Source organism: Heptranchias perlo, chromosome 11 (genome assembly GCF_035084215.1).
Source record: "Heptranchias perlo isolate sHepPer1 chromosome 11, sHepPer1.hap1, whole genome shotgun sequence".
Lineage (NCBI taxonomy): Eukaryota > Metazoa > Chordata > Chondrichthyes > Hexanchiformes > Hexanchidae > Heptranchias > Heptranchias perlo.
Window position 1 is genome coordinate 43,349,692 of NC_090335.1, and position 24,420 is coordinate 43,374,111.

At 41.2% G+C, this 24,420-nt stretch overlaps 1 protein-coding gene across 2 annotated transcripts in view; it reads left to right on the plus strand.

Annotated features, from left to right (window-relative positions):
* usp9 (ubiquitin specific peptidase 9) overlaps positions 1-24,420 on the plus strand; it is a 269,941-nt gene that overhangs the window by 120,613 nt on the left and 124,908 nt on the right. For both annotated transcript variants that reach the window (XM_067992885.1, XM_067992886.1), the window contains exons 16-20: positions 291-633; positions 9,443-9,538; positions 10,271-10,482; positions 11,350-11,590; positions 15,274-15,423. In XM_067992885.1, coding sequence (XP_067848986.1) covers positions 291-633; positions 9,443-9,538; positions 10,271-10,482; positions 11,350-11,590; positions 15,274-15,423 — 1,042 coding nt within the window. The remainder of the gene's footprint in view (positions 1-290; positions 634-9,442; positions 9,539-10,270; positions 10,483-11,349; positions 11,591-15,273; positions 15,424-24,420) is intronic.

The window sequence follows — 24,420 nt, forward strand, 5'->3', positions numbered from 1 at the left end:
ATGATTGTCCTGTGCCCCTATTGTTCAGCTCATTTATACTGTTTTGTGTGGTATTGAAGAAAGGTTAGGTGTTGAGCGGGTTCGGAGGGGTGAGGAGGAAATTATATGGAAAATCCCACAACCATCCTCGTGCAATTCTAGAGGCATGTTTAAGGGTGCTGAAGGCATACCTATCCTCTGGGCCACTGACAGTATGTGGATTGTGGACACCAATGGATGAGGGAGCCGAGTCTTGCTTCAAAAGACATTGTCATAAATATAAAATTGTTAACATTCATTTTATTCCTTAGATTTTTATTGAAGGATGGCCAGCTGTGGTTGTGTGCTCCTCAAGCCAAGCAGATCTGGAAGTGTTTGGCTGAAAATGCTGTCTATCTTTGTGATCGTGAAGCCTGTTTTAAGTGGTTTTCTAAGTTGATGGGAGACGAGCCTGACTTAGACCCAGACATAAACAAGGACTTCTTTGAAAATAATGTTCTGCAACTGGATCCTTCCCTCTTAACGGAAAATGGAATGAAGTGCTTTGAACGGTTTTTCAAAGCGGTAAACTGTCGAGAGGGGAAGCTTGTAGCGAAACGGCGTGCTTATATGATGGATGATCTTGAGTTGATAGGACTGGAGTACCTTTGGAGGGTAAGGACAGAAAGTGCTTTCATTTTATTACTAAATTGTTAGATGGCATTTTCTTTGTACTAATTGTTTTGTAAAAATTTGCAATATCTGTTACATTGGAAAGGAAACAGTTTTGCTTTACAGATGCTGACAAATCTGTATATTTCCAACATTTTCTGATTTAATTTTTAGTTGGATATTGGTGGAAGATAAAAGCTATTGATGGTCTAGATCATCCTTAAAAGAAACTTAAATTGTATGCCTTTAATCAAAAGCAGTGGAAAATAACAGATATGACCTTTTTATGGGTGAAGTGACAGTGAGCAATGGGCTCCATAGATAGACTTGGAATTTTCTGAAATTGCTAACTTTTAATTGAGGAATTTTGAAGGAAGGAAATAAATAAACCTCCAGCTGAATTTGGTATGTGTAAACTGTCAATAAAAGATACATAATGTTCTGAAATTTGTGTGAATTCTCTCATTAGTCCCTCAATTTCTTTTTAAAAAACCTTGAAAAACATGGAAGGATGCTGTATCCCTGTGTAGAGCTCAAGAAAAAGCTCAGTTTCAGAAAAGCAATACTTGATGTCACTCAGTTTAATCTTTACTGTACAGAAGCTGTGATGCGGCTGCTATTCATCTTTGAGTTTAAAGTGAAGAAAATGTTTGTAGCTGGCTGTGCAAGTTTTTATTTCATAGTTAAAATTTCACCTAGTGTTGGTCAAGATTGAGAGGGAAAACGGCCTGGCCAATTCCCATACCATCCATGTCTTTCCTGATGGTTTATTATACAATTAATTTCCTCAGATTGGACCATACTATGCTGAGTTAGAAGAATAGCATTGGTGCTGAGTAGCAGATCTAGATGTAGCCCAAGTGTCCAGCAAACATGTTGGAGTCCAGAGAAATCTATGGACTAGTTAATTATTACGTTACCATGTAACAGTTTTGTGTCTAATGTGTGTCTCTTTAGTGTCAGGCATCATGCTTTGTTAGTCATTGATATGGAGTTTTAAATTCACAAGCAGTAACAACTGCCTTCTGATCTCAGCTATTTATAGTTCACTACAAGTAAACTGGATTTGCCTATTTAAAGCATGGGACCTTAAAGGCACAAGCCAGGTTAGCAGATGAACATAGTAACCATGCTGCAGATCTAAGACAACCCATGGGTATAAAGAATCTACCCATCCTAGGGCCAGAAGACTATTGCTGCATTCTACTTAGTGTCTCAGAATCCAATATTGAACTTCTCAAAATCAGTCATTATGTTCTTATTTTTGAAACTGTTTCCAAAATCTCCCGCTTCTTGTTGGCTCATTTTTTGTGGGGAAGAGGGAAGTATTGGAAATGAAATACAGTTGTACACTTTTTACCTCTGCACACTGTTTTCAAGTGTTTCACATTTTAGAGTTGATGGATTACAATTGGGCAACAGATTAAAATATCAGATACAGTTAGATCAAATAATTAATGAAGTTTCTTGTTCTTTAGCCTAAAATAGTTAAGTTTTCTGGTTCAGGTCGTGAGCCTGACCTAAAGTGGATAACGTCGTCTGCATGTAAGATTGCAGTCATAAAATCATAGAATGCTAACAGCACAGAAGGAGGCCATTTGGCCCCTCGAGCCCGTGCCATCCCCTTGTAAGAGCAACCCATTTAGTCCCATTCGCCTACTCTTTCCCCATAACCCTGCAAGTGTTCTCCCTTCAAGTATTTATCAAATTCCTTTTTGAAAGCCACGATTGAATCTGCTTCCAGCACCCTTTCAGGCGGCGCATTCCAGATCATAATTACTCGCTGCGTTAAAAACAAGTTTTTCCTCACGTCGCCTTTGGTTCTTTTGCCAATCACGTTAAATTTGTCCCCTCTGGCTCTGAACCCATCCACCAATGGAAGTAGTTTCTCTTTATTTACTTTATCTAAACCCTGCATGATTTTGAACACTTCTTTCAAATCTTCTCTCAACCTCTCTGCTCTCAGGAGAACAACCCCAGCTTCTCCAGTCTATCCATGTAACTGAAATCCCTCATCCCTGGAACCATTCTAGTAAATCTTTTCTGCACCCTCTCTAAGGCCTTCACATCCTTCCTAAAGTACGGTACCCAGAATTGGACACAATACTCCAGTTGTGGCTGAAGCAGTGTTTTATCAAGGTTCAACATAACTTCCATGCTTTTGTACTCTATGCTCCTATTTATAAAGCCCAGGATCCCGTATGCTTTTTTAATTGCTTTCTCAACCTGTCCTGTTACCTTCAAAGATTTGTGCACATACACTCCCCGGTCTCTGTTCCTGCACCCCCTTTAGAATTGTACCATTTAGTTTATTCCTCATCTCCTCATTCTTCCTGCCAAAATGTATCACTTCGCAGTTCTCTGCATTAAATTTCATCTGCCCATTCCACCTCTTGAAGTCTATCACTATTCTCCTCACTGTTTACAACACTTCCAAATTTTGTGTTATCGACAGATTTTGAAATTGTGCCCTGTACATCCAAGTCCAAGTCATTAATGTATATCAAAAAAAGCAGTTGTCCAAGTACCAACACCTGGGGAACACCACTGTAAACTTCCGAAAGTCCTGTAAAAGACCGAAAAACAACCGTTCACCACTGCTCTGTGTCCTGTCGCTTAGCCAATTTTGTATCCATGCAGCCACTCCCCCTTTTATTCCATGGACTTGAACTTTGCTGGCAAGCCCATTATGTGGCACTTTATCAAATGCCTTTTGAAAGTCCATATACACACCATCAGCCCTGTCTGTTACTGCATCAAAAAACTCGATCAAGTTAGTTAAAACAATTTGCTTTTAACAAATCCGTTCTGGTTTTCCATTATTAATCCATACTTGTCCAAGTGACTCTTAATTTTGTCCCGGAGTACCATTTCTAAAAGCTTCCCCACCATTGAAGTTTGACTGACTGGCCAGTGGTTGCCTGGTTTATCCTTGCACCCTTTTTTGAACAAGGATGTAACATTTGCAATTCTCCAGTCCTCTGGCACCACCCCCATATCTGAGGAGGATTGGAAGATTATGGCCAGCACCTCTGCAATTTCCACCCTTACTTCCCTCAGCAACATAGGATGCATCCCATCTGGATCTGGTGACTTATCTACTTGAAGTACAGCCAGCCTTTCTAGTAACTCCTCTTTATCAATTTTTAGCCATCCAGTATCTCAACTACCTCCTTTTACTGTGACTTTGGCAGCATCTTTCTTCATAAAGACAGACGCAAAGTACTCATTTAGTACCTCAGCCATGCCCTCTGCCTCCATGCATAGATCTCCTTTTTGGTCCCTAATAGGCCCCACCCCCCACCCCCTCTTCCCATTACTATTTATATGCCTATAGAACACTGAGTCCCTTTTATGTTAACCACCAGTCTGTTCTTATACTCTCTCTGACCCTCTTATTTCCTGAAGGGTCTGTAGTCTGTGACGGGTGCTTTTTTTTAAAAAAAGGAATTGCCGGTGTAAATGGATAACAACACTCTAGTAGGAAAATCTAGAAAAATTGGTATTAACCTAGCTATACGCAAAGCAGGAAACGAATATCTGAAACAAATATTGCGAATGTGGAATGCACTGCTGGAGAAAGCTGTAGATGCATAATCAATTGAGGTGTTCAAAAGAGAAACAACCAACCCTGGACCTCTCTGTCCTCTGCTAACTACAGGCCCATCTCCAACCTTGTTTTTTTCCTCCTTGAATGTGATGCCTTCCCAGATCTGCACCCATCCCTGCTCGAACTCCCATTTTGAATATCTCCAATCAGGTTACCCATCTGCAGATTAAACACAGTTGATCACATCATCCTCATTCAACTCTTCTCTTGTTCAGATTGATAGGACTATCCTCATCCACTCTTAGCTATCAGATTGTAGCCCGACAATGGCTTGTCTCCCCACTCCTGCATCGTGACCTCAGGAGTTGCCCACAGGGGCAGTGGTCATTTGTCTTTAGCCCCATCATAAACATTCAACTTTTGAAACATAGCAACAGGAGTAGGCCATTCAGCCCCTCGAGCAAATTCTGTCATTCATTTAGATCATGGCTGATCTGTACCTCAACCCCATTTACTTGCCGTTGCCCCATACTCCTTGATACCCTTAACTAACAAAACTCCATTGATCTCAGTCTTGAAAGTTTCAATTGACCCAGCATCCACAGCCTTTTGGGGGAAGAGTTACAGATTTCTACTACCCTTTGTGGGAAGAAGTACCCCCTGATTTCAATGGCCTAGCTCTAATTTTATTATGCTCCGTTGTTCTTGATTTCCCCCACCAGACAAAATAGTTTCTCTTTATCTACTCGATTGAATCCTTTTATCATTTTAAACACCTCAATTAGATCACCCCTCAAGTTTCTATACTCAAGTGAATACAAGCCATGTTTATGAAACCTGCTCTCATAATTTAACCCTTTAAACCCCGGTATTATTCTAATGAATCTCCGCTGCATCCCCTCTAAGGCCAATATATCCTTCCTGAGGTGCAGTGCGGAACTGAATGCAATACTTCTGATGGGCCAAGGCTCTATACAACTGAAGCATAACTTCCTCCCCTTTGTACTCCAGCCCCCTTGAGATAAAGGCCAACATTTCATTAGCCTCTTTGATTTCTTTTTGTGCCTGTGCACTAGTTTGTGATTTGTGTACATGGACATTCAAATCTCTGCTCCTTCATAGTTACTAGTTTCTCGCCATTTAGAAAATACTCCGATTTGTCTGTCAATGGATCAAAAGTGGATGACCTCACACTTCCCCACATTGAACTCCATTTGCCACTCTTCTGCCCACTCACTTAATCTGTCTAATCATTTGTAACTTCCAGCTCCCATGTGCACTTTCTGTGCGTGTCAAATTAGTGTCATCTGCCAACTTAGGTATACAACTCTATTCTTTCATCCAAGTCATTGATCAATATGATAAGCTGAGGCCCCAGTACAGATTCCTGGGGAACACCACTTGTCACATCCCACTAATCAGAGTACGTACCATTTATCCCTACTCTGCCTTCTACCTTCCAACCAATTCCAAACCCGCCGCAAGGTTGCCTCCAGTTCCATGCGTTTTCATTTTTGCTACCGACTCCATCCTCTCCCTGGCCACTAACTCAAGTTGAACCATATCCTCTCCATTATCAAGACTACCTACATCTATCTCCATAACATTGCTTGCCTCTGCCCATTTTCTGCTGAAACCCTTGTTCATGCTTTTGTCACCTCTAGATTTGATTACTTCAAATGCTGCCCTGACTAGCCTACCATCCTTCACCCTCTAAACTTCAATTCATCTACAACTCTGCTGCCTGTATCTTCTCCTGTGCCAAGTCCTGCTCTACATCACTCCTGTCCTTGCTGATCGGCATTTGCTCATGGTCCTTCAGACTCAAACTTAAAATGTTCATACATGTATTTAAATTTGAGGTTTTGGAGACTGGAAATCAATGTATGTCAGCCTTGACCGGGATGATGGGTCAGGAGGAGGTGGGTTTTATGGACGAGATGACCTTGGAGAGGGCAGGATGGGAGAGCAAGCTGTAGGTTCAGAGCTTGGGCAGATGGGATCCTTGGGGGATGTTTGGATTGGTAGACAAGGAGGGATGCAACAGAGACAGCTGAATGGATGGTCTCAATCTTAGTGCTAAATAAGTCCATGGAGAGGCAGGGAAGAGGGGTTTACTGAGATGGTAGTGGGAAAAAAAGCCGGGATTCTCTTTGCCCTCCAGGATGATCTTGGAATAGTGGTACTTTGGCAGAGAAGAACGTGCTTGATGTGGTCCAGTGAGATCTAGTGATGAATCGCTAAAGTTGTGCACCAGATATGCAAAAGTTTGTGCCCCGGGACTTGAGGGAGCGAAGAGGAGGGCCATAAGAGAGTAACGGTTTTACTGGGCGCAAGAGTGTCAAAGGTGGAAGAGAGGAGTAGTTGAGTATTCTGTTCATACAATACATTACTTTGTAATGGCACAAAGGCTAGGCAGTTGGGATTTGAAAATGCAGTTGTGGGGCAGGAGGGGTGGTGTGGGAGGTGGAGTTTATTGTAAGGGTGGATGCAGAGGAAAGTGGAGTTGGAAGGGGTTAGGGAAATGTAAGTGGTGAAGGATGCAAGTTAGTGGTTAGAGATGAGCTTATCTGTGGTTGAAACTGTGGGAGTAGGGAGACCATGCGAGATGGCATGGTTGAAGGGTTGGCTGTGAATAATATTAGGAGACTTTATATGGAGGGAAAGGTTTAGGGAGGACAGAAGGGTAGTGAAATCACAGGAGCGAGGGCGAGGTGAATTTAGATGGAGATTAAATCACTGAAGATGTGTTATTCAGTGCAGAGACTGAGGGAGGATATCTCGGTGAGAAAGTTGGGGTAGAGAATGAGGATTTTAAAGAAGAAGTGAGAGGGGTGGAACAAGATGAGGTGCTTGAAGGAGAAGGTACCAGAGGAGAAGCTGGAGTGACCAAGGTGATAAGGACATGAATGAATATCCACAATAAGTGGATTTGGAAGTACTTTTCTTATACCATAGGTTGTGTCCTTTAACTGAACTGCTGAATGGTAGATATTATTCCTGGATGATGTATTTTCCAAATATCCCAATACCACCTACAGACAAAATTGGAATGATTCTAAACTCTTGGCATCTGTATTGCCTTTCCTTTTGAGTAGAAACAATATTTATGCAATCCATAATAAGTATTTTGATTGGTTTTGAATTGCATTTTCTAGTTCTAGGAAGTGTGATGAGAACTTCTTCATGACAAAACTCAATTTTGAAATTATTATTTAGTTACTGATATAAAACAATGGTCTAAGATTAAGTTTTACGTACTGCTTTGAGTCAGTGCAACTTGTTCATTTCGTTCTTTGCTGAAGAGGTGTTATAGATGGTCACTTAGTTCCGGTGAAGGAGATCAGAATTTTGCATAGTGCATCTAATGTATGTCGGTGCTAGTAATGGTAACCTATCCTTTCCTATAACTTCTCCTACCATGTTCACGGCCACCCCTTTAACCTTGCCATCTCACATGGCCTCTCTACTCTCACGGTCTCAATCATAGATAAGCCCATTTCTGACCACTTCCTTGCACCCCTCACTACTTGCATTTCCCTACCCACTTCCAACTCCACTTTCTTCTGCATCCACCCCTGGAATAAACTCATCCCTAACTGCACTTTCAAATCCTAACTCCCTAGTCTTTGTACCATTGCAAAGTAACGTATTGTATGATCAGAATACTCTGTAGACACTGGAATGGGTCCCTACTGTGGTATTTAATGAGGAAACCTAGCTACATAACTCACAGCAACATTGCAAGTTTGCTGTTTGGTTGCCTAGTTTGTTCAGAAACATACAAGCACGTGTGGTATTCTGCTTATGCAATGGTTAAAAAAGTAATAAATTAGAAAATTGTGTGCTGTTGGAGGAATATTTGTATGTTATTGTTTGGTCAGTATACTTGGCAGTGGATAGTGCAATGGTACCAGATAGTCCAGGCTTACAGCCTACCCTATAATTTAGCAGTTTCTTTCATTGCTGGCTAGTAGTTGAAGCTTCACAAGAGCTTGGTGTACTCAGAAGTATGATGTGAGCACTGGAAATTGTGGATAGTTAATTTTGTGATCTTTCAAGGTAATTTACATTGCTTTTTTATAGTAGTGGTGCTTATACAGTGTTTCTGCATAGTTGAAGCAAAGAATGTTGTGATTAGCTGCTTTTCATGCTGCTGTTCATTTTTTCAAAAATAAATGATTGGAGGAGAGTGAAAGCAGTAATGTGAATCCTAGCTATATGATGCAGCATATAATGATTGCAAATGATTTTGCTCTCTGAGACAGCATCCACTATGTAAAGTGTTCTCTAGTGAAGAATATCCTGATATTCCACGGAGTCCAAAGTCTTCCTTGCCTAATTGTAAACAATTTTACAACACCAAGTTATAGTCCAACAATTTTATTTGAAATTCACAAGCTTTCGGAGGCTTCCTCCTTCCTCAGGTGAATGCTCCACATCATGGCTTCCTTGCCTAAGGTTAAGAAGCAAATTCCTTATGCTATAGTTTTCCATTGCATACATAAATGTTAAGATGCCATGAGTTTGACTAGTTAAATCACAAACAATAGTTGTAAATGACTTAGAGTTGTGGCGATATTTATTAGAGATATTAGATCTTGCTACTAGCTAGTTTGTCGTAAGACTAAAGTAGTGTTTAAATCTGCTCATTTGTGCAAATTGAAAAATAACTGTTGCAAAGCAAAATTGTTAGTCAGCTAATTAAGCATCCTGAGACTGACATGTTATGACCAACATTGCAGAACGTCTGAGGCACATCAATGTAATGTCTCCTGTACCTCTTACAGAATGAGTATGGTTCATAACATTGGAGATGGGATTCATCCACACTGCTGAGAATGAGATCAATGTAGCAGGTGTGATCATAGATTGGTTGTGCTCTTCAAGTTTTGGTGAACACATCCTCTTAATATGAGACTGAAATACAATAGTATTAAGCAAGATCTGATATAAATCTGGCTGGGCAAGAGCAGATTCTTGTGTGGTGCCAAACTCTTAGTTGAGCAGTGCCCAAATGGTTTTCCTGCTGTGCTCTTCCTTTGGATGGCTGCTTGCTCTTTGCATGATTGAACTACGTTCAAAGAATTAGGAAGGCAACACCGAAGGACAAATCCAAGTGACATCTTGGAAGAATTTCACAACAGTTTTGAGGATATATGTGGAATATAATTCTGAAGTTGGACTTCAGTTAGAAAAACTCCTCAAAAATGTTTTTTGCTAAAAGTTTTTAATGCCTTGACCATTGCCTGTCCTCAATAGGTTGTAATTCAAGGAAGTGATGACATTGCCAGTAGAGCGATAGACCTGCTAAAAGAAATATACACAAACCTTGGCCCGAGATTACAGGTTAATCAGGTAGGTGTTCCAAACTGGAAATCTTGCCCACTCTCTGAAAATATGATTTGACTCCTGATTAAAATGTATTATAAGTCATAGTGCTAGTTCATTTATGCTGGCAATCTCAATCTTAGTTGAATATTGTAGCGACGGAGGAGATGTTAATGCAAGGTGAGCTGGCGGTGTTATGTATTAACAAAGTAATGATATGTTGCCTTTAATCTATCTAATCTTGTTTGGGATTGTTCACCTTCTAAAACAAGATTTGCAGTACTCCTTTCATTTACAAATGTGTATATTTCAAAAATTGCATAAAGAACATCAAAATAAAAGATGAGTTTCTAGTGTTTGCAATTCTAGGGACCTTTTCTGCTTTGTACAATGAAATATAAATTATTTAAATTTGAGTGAAAGGTGTCCTGTATTTGGATGAAGGCATAATAGCTGGCAAGCTCAGTCTAGACTTCCTGGTTGAGAACCTACTGTAAAATCCAGTGTATAAGTCAACTTCATTGAGGATTTTATAGAAATCTGGAGGTGCACCTGTACTTTCGGTGTGATCGGGAGATTTTCCAGCCAAGCAAAAAATTTTGCAAGTGTGACTTTTACACCATTGCCATACTTGGAGCTCTTGTTGCTATCATCTCCTGACATTGCCAATTAATGTTTCAGCCAGTTGAAAATACTGTAAATTTTATATGCACATCTGATTGCAATGTCTAACTGCTCCCAATATTCGCACCTAAATAGGTAGAGATTCATGAAGACTTTATTCAGTCATGTTTTGATCGGTTGAAGGCCTCTTATGACACGCTGTGTGTACTAGATGGTGACAAAGACAGTATTAATTGTGCAAGGCAGGAGGCAATACGGATGGTACGTGTATTGACAGTGTTGCGTGAGTACATAAATGAATGCGACAGCGACTACCATGAGGAACGGACTATTCTACCTATGTCTAGGTATGTACATTAAAAGTACTGCTTTCAATTTAAGATAAAATAATATAATTTCAACTTAAATCCTGGTTTATTAATAAACTGAGCCAGTTTAGTTATTTTTTTTCAAGGGCTCAGTTGTTTAGCAGTTTTCTTTACTTTTTTTTGCAATACTGTGTATTTGGGTCTTTGGTTGAGACCATCACACTTAATACCTTGAATTCTGTGCTTGATGACTTTTAATTCATTCTAAACATGCAGCTAAGTGATATAGTATGTCTTTGAGAGTAAATCTGTAATTACTTCACCATGAGGAACAATTTTTGATGGCTAATGTACAGAGCAGTGACACAGGTGGCTGAAAACGGTGTCAGGATTACATGTTCTGTTGGTTTACTTTGCATTTTCATGGCATTTTTAAGGGCCCATTTAGCCTGTGGGTAGAATTGTATACCCTCTGCGTGGCTCAGCGAGCGTTCGACTGTTCATATAACTTAATCGTTTCTAAACAGTTTCGCTGTGGACAAATGTACTTTCTGTCATTTAGTGCCATTGGCATTAGCTGTAAAGAAGACCAAGGCAATTTCTTTCCAGACTGGAGGAGGTGGTACCATAATCAGAAGACCTAAAAATGGGTTGTGGCTGCTTCATTTCAGTTTCGTAACAGAATCGAAAGGAATTTAGGGACTTAAGTCAGCTTCATGAAATGTCACATTGTAATTGCTAGGAAGTGAGGTCATATTCACTCAAGCAAAACTATTTTGCGTTAATACTGCTTTAAATTATTTAATTGTAATGCCTTGAGTATATTGCGGCTTAGTTCAGAGGAGCAAATTGGCACCATTTTGTATAGTTTGGTTTATGAAACTAAGAATTTTCTCTTCTCTACAGAGCTTTTCGTGGAAAGCATGTATCACTTGTTGTACGGTTTCCAAATCAAGGACGTCAAGTAGAAGATTTGGATATTTGGTCTCACACAAATGACACCATTGGGTCTGTTCGGCGCTGTATCCTCAGTAGAATAAAAGCCAACAGTGCACATACGAAAGTAGAACTGTTTATTGGTGGTGAACTTGTAGACCCTGCTGATGATCGGAAATTAATTGGACAGTTAAATCTTAAAGATAAAACAGTAAGTACTATGATATATATTTATAGTCAACAATGAGTAAAATCAAATAAAGCTGGGTTGAAATGGTCCAATGTTGAGGTGTTACTGGTTTTCTATAGGCAGTCACGTGCTATCTTTTTTCCTAATTTTCTTCACCACTTTTCAGTTGAGATTAACTTAATTTATAGAATATTCCTCATTATATGTTGCTTTCTTCAGAATTGATTTGTGCCTAAAATTGTAATCAATTGACTTTGTATGCAAGAGGAAGTGGCTTGTTATTTTGAAGGGGGAAGGCATATCTGGGAGTAATACTTCGTATTGAAAAGTCACAAGACACTGGGATGTCACAATGGTGACCAGCGATGGCAGACCATGCAATCTGTAACATGGTTTTCTGCAATTGTGTGGCACTGTATTGGGGCTATTGGTTTGTTTTGAGATGCGCCCCCTTTCCAGTGGAACTGCTGAAGGATTGTGGCAATCTAAGTGATTAAATACTGTAACTGATTTGAATAGTCTGATCAGAGAAATAAACTGTTAAGAACACAGTGACTTGGAGAAGAGCTTTAAGGATAGGAATCCTGTTGATCAGTGACATACTGGGAGGGAACATTTGTGATCTTTAGGAAATCTACAGTTAAATGCAATTTGAAAATAATGCTTTGCCATTATTGGATTTTGATTGAACTGAAAATTATAGCCCTCACCTCACTCTGCCAATTGATCAGCATGAACGAGAAATATTTCTGCTGCTTTGAAGTAGCAGGCGAATGCCTAAACTAGTGATTAACATTTTTAAAATTCGATTGGCCCAACTAAGTGGTGATGGTACATTTGCAAGACCCAAGTTTTGCTGGTTTTAGTGGATATCTTTATCCTCTCTATCAAGGACAAGTGCTTCCTGATTAGGAGTGCTCACTAGATGGGCAGCAAAAAGTTTGCAGACACATCTCATTTATGTTCTGTATTGTTCTCAACCAGTAAATAACATTGTTATATAGCCATTGATAGAGGAAAAAAAACAGCACTGTGGCAGTGGTATGCAGGGTCAGTTCTCTGCCTACCTCACCTCCACCCACTCCACTGATAAGTTTGGATCTCAGTTAATTTGACGTGAGTGGGGGTGGGAGATATGCAAAGGAAGCCAGGCACTACTTCAAAAGATAGGAGGGAAACTCATCTTATTGAGAGTAATTCTCAAAGATGCTTGATACGGATTTGGTGGAAGTCTGGAATGCAGGTTGTGTGTGGATGAGGGAGAGGACCAATTTTGAGTTCTCAAAAAAAAAAAAGTTTTTTTTAAATGTCCAAGTAGACTTAACACCAGCGACTTGTGTGACCTTGATCGTCTCCAGAATTCACTTAAAGTTATGCTCCCAGATCTCAAAAATCAGAGCAAGTAGACAAAACTCAAAGGGATCTGGGGGTCCTAGTGCAAGAAAATCAAAAAGTTAGTATACAGGTGCAGGAGGTGATCTTGAAGGCCAACAGAATGTTGGCTTTTATTGCTCGGGGGATAGAATATAAAAACAGGGAGGTATTGCTGCAGTTATATAAGGTATTGGTGAGACCGCACCTGGAATACTGCATACAGTTTTGGTGTCCATACTTAAGAAAAGACGTACTTGCTCTCGAGGCAGTACAAAGAAGGTTCACTCGGTTAATCCCGGGGATGAGGGGGCGGACATATGAGGAGAGGTTGAGTAGATTGGGACTCTACTCATTGGAGTTCAGAAGAATGAGAGGCGATCTTATTGAAACATCTAAGATTGTGAAGGGGCTTGATCGGGTGGATGCGGTAAGGATGTTCCCAAGGATGGGTGAAACTAGAACAAGGGGGCATAATCTTAGAATAAGGGGCTGCTCTTTCAAAACTGAGATGAGGAGAAACTTCTTCACTCAGAGGGCAGTAGGTCTGTGGAATTTGCTGCCCCAGGAAGCTGTGGAGGTTACATCATTAAATAAATTTAAAACAGAAATCGACAGTTTCCTACAAGTAAAGGGAATTAGGGATTACGGGGAGCGGGCAGGAAATTGGACATGAATTTAGATTTGAGGTTAGGATCAGATCGGCCATGATCTTATTGAATGGCGGAACAGGCTCGAGGGGCCGATTGGCCTACTCCTGCTCCTATTTCCTATGTTCTTATGTAAAACCTACTTTTGACAATGCGTGTTAGGGCCAGTTTCTCTTTTTTTTTGTATCTGGTGGAGTACAACAGATTATCCTTCATGATCCATCTTTTCCTATGAAAGCACCTGCGACTATTCCCTCTAGTCTCATTTAAAATTACAGTCATCCCCAACTGAAAGCTTAGTTCGCTGCATCTGTCCTCTTGTAAATAATAAATGTAGCCACAACCTTTGTATCCGCACATAGTGTACATGCACAGGTCAGTCCTCCTTTAAGCTTCTTTTCAGCATAATGTAATTTGTATGCCCTGGTAACTGACCATCCCAGCATGAATGTTTCACGTTTATAGTCCATTCCTGTAAAGATATGCCAAAAAAAGCTTATACAATGGTTTATTTTCGAGACCCCACTTTTTTATTATAACCAATCCAGGATGTAAAGCATGGGAATTAATCTTTTATGGTTGGAGCAGCATCACAGGAGCTGTTGGCACTCATCTCAGTCCCCCATCTTTATTCCAAGAACACAAACTGCTACAGTTTAAACTTTGATATTTTGTATTAACCTGGAGAGTCTGCAAACAACACCAGTGATGAAGCTTCCTGCGCAGTTTCTCTTGCCTTTGGTATTGTCTGGAACTCTGCCATTGCATGTAGAGGTTCATATGCAGAGTTAACATAATTTGCTGGATCCCAGTTGCTGATACATATTGGGGTGTAAGAGGTCTGACTTGCCCACTGGTTTCAGTTCACTTTTTCCCAAAGCTTTGTGCAGCTGCAGTATATTTATGTGGCATTTATGTTTGTTGTATCTGATTGCACTATTAGAATAAAGCAAACTTGCTTCTTAGCCTATATGGTTTCTTTTAACTGGAAAAATCTATTAAAGAGCAACATCTTAAAAGCTGTAGCAAAGTTTTAGTAAATATGTTGGATGGTTTTAACTTTGGTGTAATGATCTGTACATTGGAACTGACAAATGCTGAAAAGAAGCGATGTTCATAGGAATTGTTATCTCCCTGAAATCAATTGAGCAGCAGTTGGAATGGCTCCAAAAGGGAAAAGTTCCTGGATGAGAGATCTTGATTTTGAGAATGAGCTAACGGAAGTGGATGGAAGAAAACCCTTTAATGTGGAGTAACTAGATTTACAAAAGGCATTTGACAAGTTCCACACACAAGACTTATCAAGCTGTGGGGACGCAGCAATAAAGCTTGGGAATGGATCAGAAATTGTTGAAAGCTTTTTTTTAAAAAAAAAGCACCGGTTACCTGTTAGAGGAGTTATGTTGGCGTGTTAGTTCATCCTGCAGCACCAATTCCGCTTACCAAAAGTGGCCCACTCGCATTCGTAGGAGGAGCAGTGTAGTCGAAGGAGGCAGATCAGAAATCGCAAAGAATTTAACAAAAATGTATGTGGGCAGAAAAATGGTCGTGCAAGAGTTGTAAGTTGTGGCTTACATCTTGTACTACATGGTACAACATGAGATTTTGTCCATCTTCTATTGAAGATGTAGCGTGGGTTAAAAAAACTGTTGCATCCATACTAATGGGAGGTTTATTTTTCAGCTTATTACAGCCAAGCTAACACAGATAAGTTCAAATATGCCTTCAAGCCCTGATAGCTCTTCTGATTCTTCAACGGGCTCCCCTGGAAATCATGGTAACCACTACAGTGATGGTCCTAATCCTGAGGTAGAAAGCTGTTTACCTGGAGTGGTAAGAAGATTGCAATATTCTCTTGATATGAGTATAATGTAAATGTTTCTGGAGTAACTTGTCAATTATATATTAAAAAATGTTTTCAAAAATTTGCAAGGTGTCAGAAAGGACTCTGTTCAACCTGTTGCTGTGTAAATTTTTGTATAACAAGACATATGCTTCATAGCTTAACTCAGTAAATGATGCACGATCAAATTTTTCCTGTAATTTTCGATCTACAATAGCAGGATAAATCCATTGTCAAATGGGTAGATTCCTTGAGGACGTTGTTCCTTTTGAGAGATGAGGCGTCCCCATTGGACTGCAGTATTGGACAACCAGTTTTTATTTTTCCTGACTTATAGAATTCAAATAATATTTTCTGAACAAGTTGATTTTGCAAGCAGAGATGACTTCATTTTCTTGTAACCAGGTTTTGCCATCGATATTCCAGTTCCCACCACTTAAAACGTCCATGTTTAAAACAGGCAGTTGTTTATATCGGCCAAAAAGTGATAATCATTATTTATTTACTTGAACGTCAATTTCAAAGTTGCCGGTTATAATGTCTTAAGTGCTCCGTTTATTTCAGGCAGAAACAGCTGTGCCTGCTCACTAGTTCGCACCTCGATACATTGAATGCAAGAACAAATATAAGTAAATAGCACCTCGTTAAGGTGCACAGACTAATAAGAGCCTTATTAAGGCAGAATTCCCTTCCCTTAGGCTATGACAGTTCTGATAAGTGAGAAACATTATACAGTTTGCAGCCAGTTGTGCTTAAACAATGTTCAATGGATTTCATTCACTTTACGTTGAAACTATAAAATAGCTAGTTACTATACAGCATATTGTGGGGATGTTGTAGCAGTAATCCAGCAGTTGTAATTTTTATTTAGACCGGAGAGAAAAATACATTTCATGCCTTTTCTTTTCAAACAACGATCTAAACAGAAACTTTGTTATGACAAGAATAGCAGCATCGACAAAGTCTTCAAACTGGGCAGAGTAAGACAGTTTGCAAACCCATTTAATTAATGACTTACAAGAACAACTGCATTGATATAGCAGCCCATCAGGTCAAAATCAAGGCGCTTCACATGCAATGAAATCACAGTACATAAAGTTAACGCTGCCTCTTTATACCAGCCATTGCATACAGCAGCCAAATCGCGTTCGCACAAACTCACCCGCAATAAGCAGTGGGGACTGTACCTACGTTTCCGGAATATTCACTTAATTGAACAGTGTTCTGGATTATCAGTGCTTTTCTTTGGCGCTTGCTTTCAAAGGATTCAGATTTTCTAAATCCTGTCATAATGCTTTGCCAGCTGTTGATTGTTACACTTTATTACTTTATTGTTTTACCAAGCATAATTGAGTATGAAATTTTCACAATCTCCAATTTGGCATGGTGAAAAATGCTCAAGTGCTGGAAGATTATCCTTGAGAAGGTGCCTCAGTTTGTGTGTCTGGTGTTTGATTCTCAAAACAAATCTAAAAAGCATCACCACTCAAGGTTACACGGAGAGCTGTCAAGTCAAGAGTGTATCAGATTTTATTTTAGGGCTTGTGATACAAGCTTTTCTGAAAAGCTCTGTATCATCTAATTTGTAGGCTCATCTACAACACATCTTTCTCCCACCAGGTCTTATTTAATGTTAGATGATTTGACATAAAATGCAGCTTTATCCATTTACTTGAATAGAAGTCAATGGGAATCGGGGGGAAATCTCTCCAGTGGCCAGAGTCATACCTAGCACAAAGGAAGATGGTAGTGGTTGTTGGAGGCCAATCATCCCAGCCCCAGGACATTGCTGCGTGAGTTCCTCAGGGCAGTGTCCTAGGCCCAACCATCTTCAGCTGCTTCATCAATGACCTTCCCTCCATCATAAGGTCAGAAATGGGGATGTTCGCTGATGATTGCACAGTGTTCAGTTCCATTCGCAACCCCTCAGATAATGAAGCAGTACGTGGCCCGCATACAGCAAGACCTGGACAACATTCAGGCTTGGACTGATAAGTGGCAAGTAACACCTCTTGTCACCTGCTGGAAGTTTACAGTGGTACTTCTGTAAGCTAGCATGAGAGCTAGGAGTGCTGACTTAGTTTAGTGATCAGGTCACATTATGTGAAGGGTTTCTTGAAAATGCACAAGATAAATTTAAAAGGAACATACATCCCAGAGCTCACCTCAGTTTTTAAAAAAAATCACCCGAGGATGAGGAAGACCATGAATGTTCCTAAAGCAGATAATGGAACAGAAAAAAAAAGAAAGAAATAACTTGCATTTATATAATGCCTTTCACATCCCCAGGACATATCAAAGTGCTTCACAGCCAATGAAATACATTTGAAGTATAGTCACTTATGTGGGCAAATGCAACAGCCAGTTTGCACACAGTAAAGTCCTATAAACAGCAGAGATGACAGACCAGTTATCTAGGATTGCAACGGGATCTTGATAAATTGGGCCAGTGGGCCGATGAATGGCAGATGGAGTTTAATTTAGATAAACGTGAGGTGATGCATTTTGGTAGATCGAATCGGGCCAGGACCTACTCCGTTAATGGTAGGGCGTTGGGGAGAGTTATAGAACAAAGAGATCTAGGAGTACAGGTTCATAGCTCCTTGAAAGTGGAGTCACAGGTGGATAGGGTGGTGAAGAAGGCATTCAGCATGCTTGGTTTCATTGGTCAGAACATTGAATACAGGAGTTGGGATGTCTTGTTGAAGTTGTACAAGACATTAGTAAGGCCACACTTGGAATACTGTGTACAGTTCTGGTCACCCTATTATAGAAAGGATATTATTAAACTAGAAAGAGTGCAGAAAAGATTTACTAGGATGCTACCGGGACTTGACGGTTTGACTTATAGGGAGAGGTTAGACAGACTGGGACTTTTCCCTTGGGGATTAGGAGGTTAAGGGGTGATCTTATAGAAGTCTATAAAATAATGAGGGGCATAGATACGGTAGATAGTCAAAATCTTTTCCCAAAGGTAGGGGAGTCTATAATGAGGGGGCATAGATTTAAGGTGAGAGGGGAGAGATACAAAAGGGTCCAGAGGGGCAATTTTTTCACTCAAAGGGTGGTGAGTGTCTGGAACGAGCTGCCAGAGGCAGTAGTGGAGGCGGGTATAATTTTGTCTTTTAAAAAGCATTTGGACAGTTACATGGGTAAGATGGGTATAGAGGGATATGGGCCAAGTGCAGGCAATTGGGACTAGCTTAGTGGTATAAACTGGGCGACATGGACATGTTGGGCCGAAGGGCCTGTTTCCATGTTGTAAACTTCTATGATTCTATAACATTCACGCCAGACAAGTGCCAGGCAATGACCATCTCCAACAAGAGAGAGTCTAACCACTTCCCCTTGACATTCAACGGCATTACCATCGCAAAATCCCCCACCATCAACATCCTGGGGGTCACCATTGACCAGAAACTTAACTGGACCAGCCACATAAATACTGTGGCTACAAGAGCAGGTCAGAGGCTGGATATTGTGTGGTGAGTGACTCATCTCCTGACTCCCCTAAGCCTTTCCACCGTCTACAAGGCACAAGTCAGGAGTGTGATGGAATACTCTCCACTTGCCTGGATGAGTGCAGCCCCAACAACATTCAAGAAGCTCGACACCATCCAGGACAAAGCAGCCCACTTGATTGGCACCCCATCCACCACCCTAAACATTCACTCCCTTCACAACCGGCACACCGTGGCTGCAGTGTGTACCATCCACAGGATGCACTGCAGCAACTCGCCAAGGCTTCTTCGACAGCACCTTCCAAACCCGTGACCTCTACCACCTAGAAGGACAAGAGCAGCAGGCACATGGGAAGAACACCACCTGCACGTTCCCCTCCAAGTCACACACCGTCCCGACTTGGAAATATATTGCCGTTCCTTTATCGTCGCTGGGTCAAAATCCTGGAACTCCCTACCTAACAGCACTGTGGGAGAACCTTCACACGGACTGCAGCGGTTCAAGAAGGTGGCTCACCACCACCTTCTCGAGGGCAATTAGGGATGGGCAACAAATGCTGGCCATGCCAGCGACGCCCGCATCCCATAAACTAATTTTTTAAAAAGCTGGAGCTATCTCTGATGAGGGCAGGTTTCTCAACTTGGACCCAAGTGATTGCCTAGAGCTCAGAAATATATTTTAAAAAACACACACATGTAATGGGCTTCCAGCAGGCAAATCACACATTTTCCATAACCTAACACATGACCCAACAGAAAATGTTGGAAATGCACAGCAGGTCAGGCAGCATCTGAGGAGAGAGAAACCAAGTTAACGTTTCAGGTTGATGACCTCCATCGACCTGAAAAGTTACCTCTGCTTCTCTCTCCCCACAGATGCTGCCTGACTTGGAGTATTTCCAGCATCTGCAGTATTTTGCTTTTGATATGACCCAACAGACTGGTTTAGCAAGCAGTAGCTAGTTCTGCATTTAAACAATTGCATATTGTTAGTGGTGTGCATGTAGAATTCTGAATTTGCAGCACTTCTGTTCTTGACAAATATAGAAGTCTGGCATAAGCACTAGCAACTCATACGTTGCAGCAGTCATTTTTGACGACTGACTCTCTGGTCATTTTTCCCAGTGCTGTAAAGAATGGTGCAGACCATCATTAAATACATTCTCCATCATTAAATACATTCTCCATCCTTGCAAACAAGATTACTGTAGGGCTGATTTAGAATTTGTAGAACACTGAAACTGTCAACTGTGATAAGTGGAACTGAACTTTCTTGAGGATTCCTAGTCTTCCAGCATCTTTGTTACTTAAATAAAAACAGAAAATGCTGGAAACACTCATGGCAGGTTATCAATCTGAAACATTAACGCAATTTCTCACTCCACAGATCCTGCTGAGTGTTTCCAGCATTTTCTGTTATTTCATATTTCCAGCATCTGTGGTATTTTGTTTTTATCTTTATTACTTGTTTGTTCAGATGTAACTGAAAAGGGCTTGCTCCCCAAATGAGTATGTGTGGTGGAGGAATGACATGGCTGCACCTTCATATTGACTTGTCATCTTGTCACTAAAGATGGTTTACCATTTATTCAGTCATTACTTGCCCATCAGGTGGAGACTTAAATTTGTCTCCCATGTTAATCTGTCTATTGCGTCTTAATGACAAACCAGATGATTTGATGAATCCTACCACACCATTGACCTCACTCAATTTCTCACCATCAGTTATGCTTTTCAAAGGCCTGCTTAGGTGTTAAGAAACCAAATGTCCACTTATCATGATGAAGGTTAGTAATTGTTGTCAATTGATAAGTTAACCAATCCTAAGTTTGTTATACCCTACTGCTGGTGACCAGAAGGGAGAGAGCAGTAGGAGCTGCAACTGGAGTTTGGTGATAGAGAGCAGCTTGAGTCAGGACTGGAATCAGGTAGGAAGGTGCAGCAGGACCCAGTATTAAAGTTGGGTGGGTAAAAAGCAATGGGAACCAGTTGTCAAGTGGAAGGGAACAATAGGAGACAGTACTAGAGTTTGGCGGAAGAGAGTAACATGGACCAGTACTAAAACCAGTAATTGATGGGAGAGAACAAGAGCCATTACTGAAGATGGGAGTGAGAGGGCAACAATGTTTGTTTTGAGGATTTTATTTTGGTCTGATCTAGTGGAGTTGAGTTGGCTGTTTGCTAGGAGTTGGTTGAGCTGGTTTGCAGATAAAATGGCTGCAATTTAGCAGTGTTGGATTGGGGCTGGGGGGTGGCAGGGGTGGAACATACGATCAGCCATTCTTCAGTCTAACTATTGGGAAGCATGATTTTCTTAATTTTTAGTACCAACATTTCCCTTGACACATGACTAGCATTAATCATGATCCAATATCTCTGTTGTCAGAGGAAGTTGTATATCCAGTTCAGCAGCTTGTCAAGAAGCCAGCTTCATCATCCGGAGCAGATTGTTACATTTAGATGTTGGAACAGGTCATTTCCTTTGACTTTTGTAAGCTTTCATGTGATTAGCAGCAGGGATAATGATCTGTTGTAATGTTTTTTTCAATCAGTAGTATTTAGGCTTATTGTTTATTTTGTCATTTAACAACAGCTTCAATCGAAATGTATAACTCTCAAAAATAGCTAGCTGTTTTGAGAAACCAAGCATCTAAATCATCTGAGTAAATCTGCTAGATTTGCTGGAAAGAAGCTTTTAAAGGAAATGTTAAACTTGTGTCTCATTTTGATTTGGCTTGGTTAGCTTGGTACCCAATATTGAGCAATGGCACATACCAGGAACTGATGGCACGTGACTCCACTTGGGCTGAGGATGGGGTAAAGAGAGGAGATGAAGCCTGAGCCAAATAGTGGAAATGGCTACAACTGTCTCGCTGTTGAGAGCTGACCTTTGTGAGCTGCTACTTGTTTCATTTTGGGGCTCTGAAAAACAATAAACTTTTCTGTCCTTTTGGATGCTTGATTTTTTTAAAAATCCTTTCCATCATGAAGTCTGCTTGTTTTCACCTCCACAACATTGTCCACTACTGACCCATCTTAGCTGCTAAGCTGATAAAGCCCTTATACATGCCATCTTTACTCCAGACTTGACTACTTCAGTGCTCTTCTGCCTGACTACCTGTCCTCCATTCTCTGTAAACTTGAGCTCATCCAAAACTTTGCCCATATCCTGTCCAGCACCAAATCGTGCTTACCCATTACCTCACTGACCTACATTGGCTTCTCGTTTCTCAGTGACTCAAATTTAAATTGCATTATGGCCTCATCCCTGCCTATCTTTGTAACCTCTTATAGCCTTACAACTCGTCTTCCCCCAAACTCTAACTCTGGCCAGTTTTGGGCGGGTGGGCAGTGTCGTGTATTAGAAACTCAATCGCTGCCGCATAAATGAGGCCGAGTATTTTAACTCTCGGGCCTCATTTAAATCCCACTGGCAAGAAGTGGGGGGAAATAGTGTGCCCAGCGGCTGCCCACTGACAGCAAGTAGGTGGCGGGATCGGCTGCTGGGACCATCCTGTGTGGGGATCTTGTGATCAGGAAAGCAGAATGAATCTGTGATAGGGGAGGCTTAAACTTTCCTTGTGTCGCCCAGAGTAGCATAAGGAAAGTAAAGAATAGTTAAAAACCGTACCTGTTTCACCCTCTTCTGGCTTCAGATGTTCTTCCCTGCTATCTTAACCTGGCGGAAAAATCACAAGGCTTCCCACTCAGGCCGCTGATTTGAAATTGCAGCCGGATTCCGATGAGGTCATGTAATAAAGAACCCTGCCTTTAAATGCCGTACTTGAAATCCAGGGCATTTGTGCCAAGAAAATGTTATCAAGAATGGATGTTCACAGTGATGGAAGGAGTCATCAAAAATGGAATCTACTTACCAGTAACCTGCTCACTGATGCCCTGTTTAGGTTCTGCCAGAAACTTCCTGCTCCAGACCTCATCACCGCCTTGATCCAGACTTGGACGCAAGGACTGAATACCAAGTTGAAGTAAGAAAACTGCCCTTGACGTGAAGGCATTATTCAACTGAGTATGACACTGAAGAGTCCTAGCAAAAATATGGTCATTGGGAGTCGAGGGAAAAACCCTTCAGTAGCTGGACTAGTACCTGACACAGGAACGTGTTTATGGTTGTCAGAGGCCAGTCATTGTGGCTCCAAGGCATTACTGCAGGACTTCCTCAGGATGACGTCCACTGCCCCAACCATCTTCAGCTGCTTTATCAGTGATCTAGCTCTAGCCCAACTTCAGGTCAGAATTGAGGTTTCGTTGACAATTCAACGGTATTCCGCTTCATTCACAGCACCTTCGATAATGAAGCAGCCCATGCCAGCCTACAGCAGGATCTGAACAGCATCCAGGCTGGGGTTGACAAGTGGGAGGTAACACTTCGGCCACGAATGCCAGACTGTGGCCACCATCAAGAAAAAAGCCTAACTTCCTCCTCCCCTTCCCCCCTCCCTCCCCCCCCTCCCTCCCCCCCCCCCCCCCCCCTCCCCCGAAGGCATCACTTCCCCCATCATCTACATCATTAATTGAACTAGCTATAGCAATAGGGCTGGGCACTTTGCGATGAGTAGCTTACCCTCATGACTGCTCAAAGCCCTTCCATCTATAAGTCTCAAGCCACAAATACTCATCACCTGCCTGGATATGTGCAATTGCAAGAACATTCTAAACTCAGTAACATCCAAGTTTGCTTGATTGACACCCCTGCTACTGGACTCTATATCTATCCCCGAAGCCACCAGCACATGGGGGCTTCAGTATGTACTATCTAAAGGATGCACTGCAGCAATTCCCCAAGCTTAGTTCCACGTCACTTTCCAGCCCAATGACTTCTAGTACCAAGAAGGACAAGAGCAGCAACATTGTGGGAACATCATTATCTCCCAGTTCCACTTCCCATCCTAAGTTTGACATATATTGACTGGGTCCTTAAAACGCTCCTTAAAACCTACCTCCGACCAAGCTTTTGGTCACCTTTCCTAATACCTGCTTATGTGGCTCAGTGTCAAATTTTGTTTGACAACACTCCTGTGAAGCACCTTGGGCCGTTTTACTACGTTAAAGGCTCTATATAAATGCAAGTTGTCATTGGGTCAAAATCCTATAATTCCCCACCTGACACTTGTGGGAGCCATCACCACCTGCACAGAGCAAATAAAGATGGGCAATAAATGTAGCTTTGCACGCAAAGCCCATTTCCCTAGAACATATTTTTTTTTAAAAAGCTACTTTTCATTGAGAATGTTCCATAGTTACAACCTCCTGATTTCTCCCAATAGAGGAAATAGTTTCTATACCGAATCAAATCCTTTATTATTTTGAAGACCTTGAATAGATCACCCCTTAACCTTCTAAACTTGAGGGAATACAAGCCAACTTTATGCAACCTGTCCTTATAATTTAAACCTTTAAGCCCTGGTATCATTATGGTGAATCTGTGCTGTACCCTTTCAAAGGCCAGTATATCTTCCCTGAGGTTTGGTGCCCAAAACTGAAAGCAGTACTCCAGATTGAATCTGA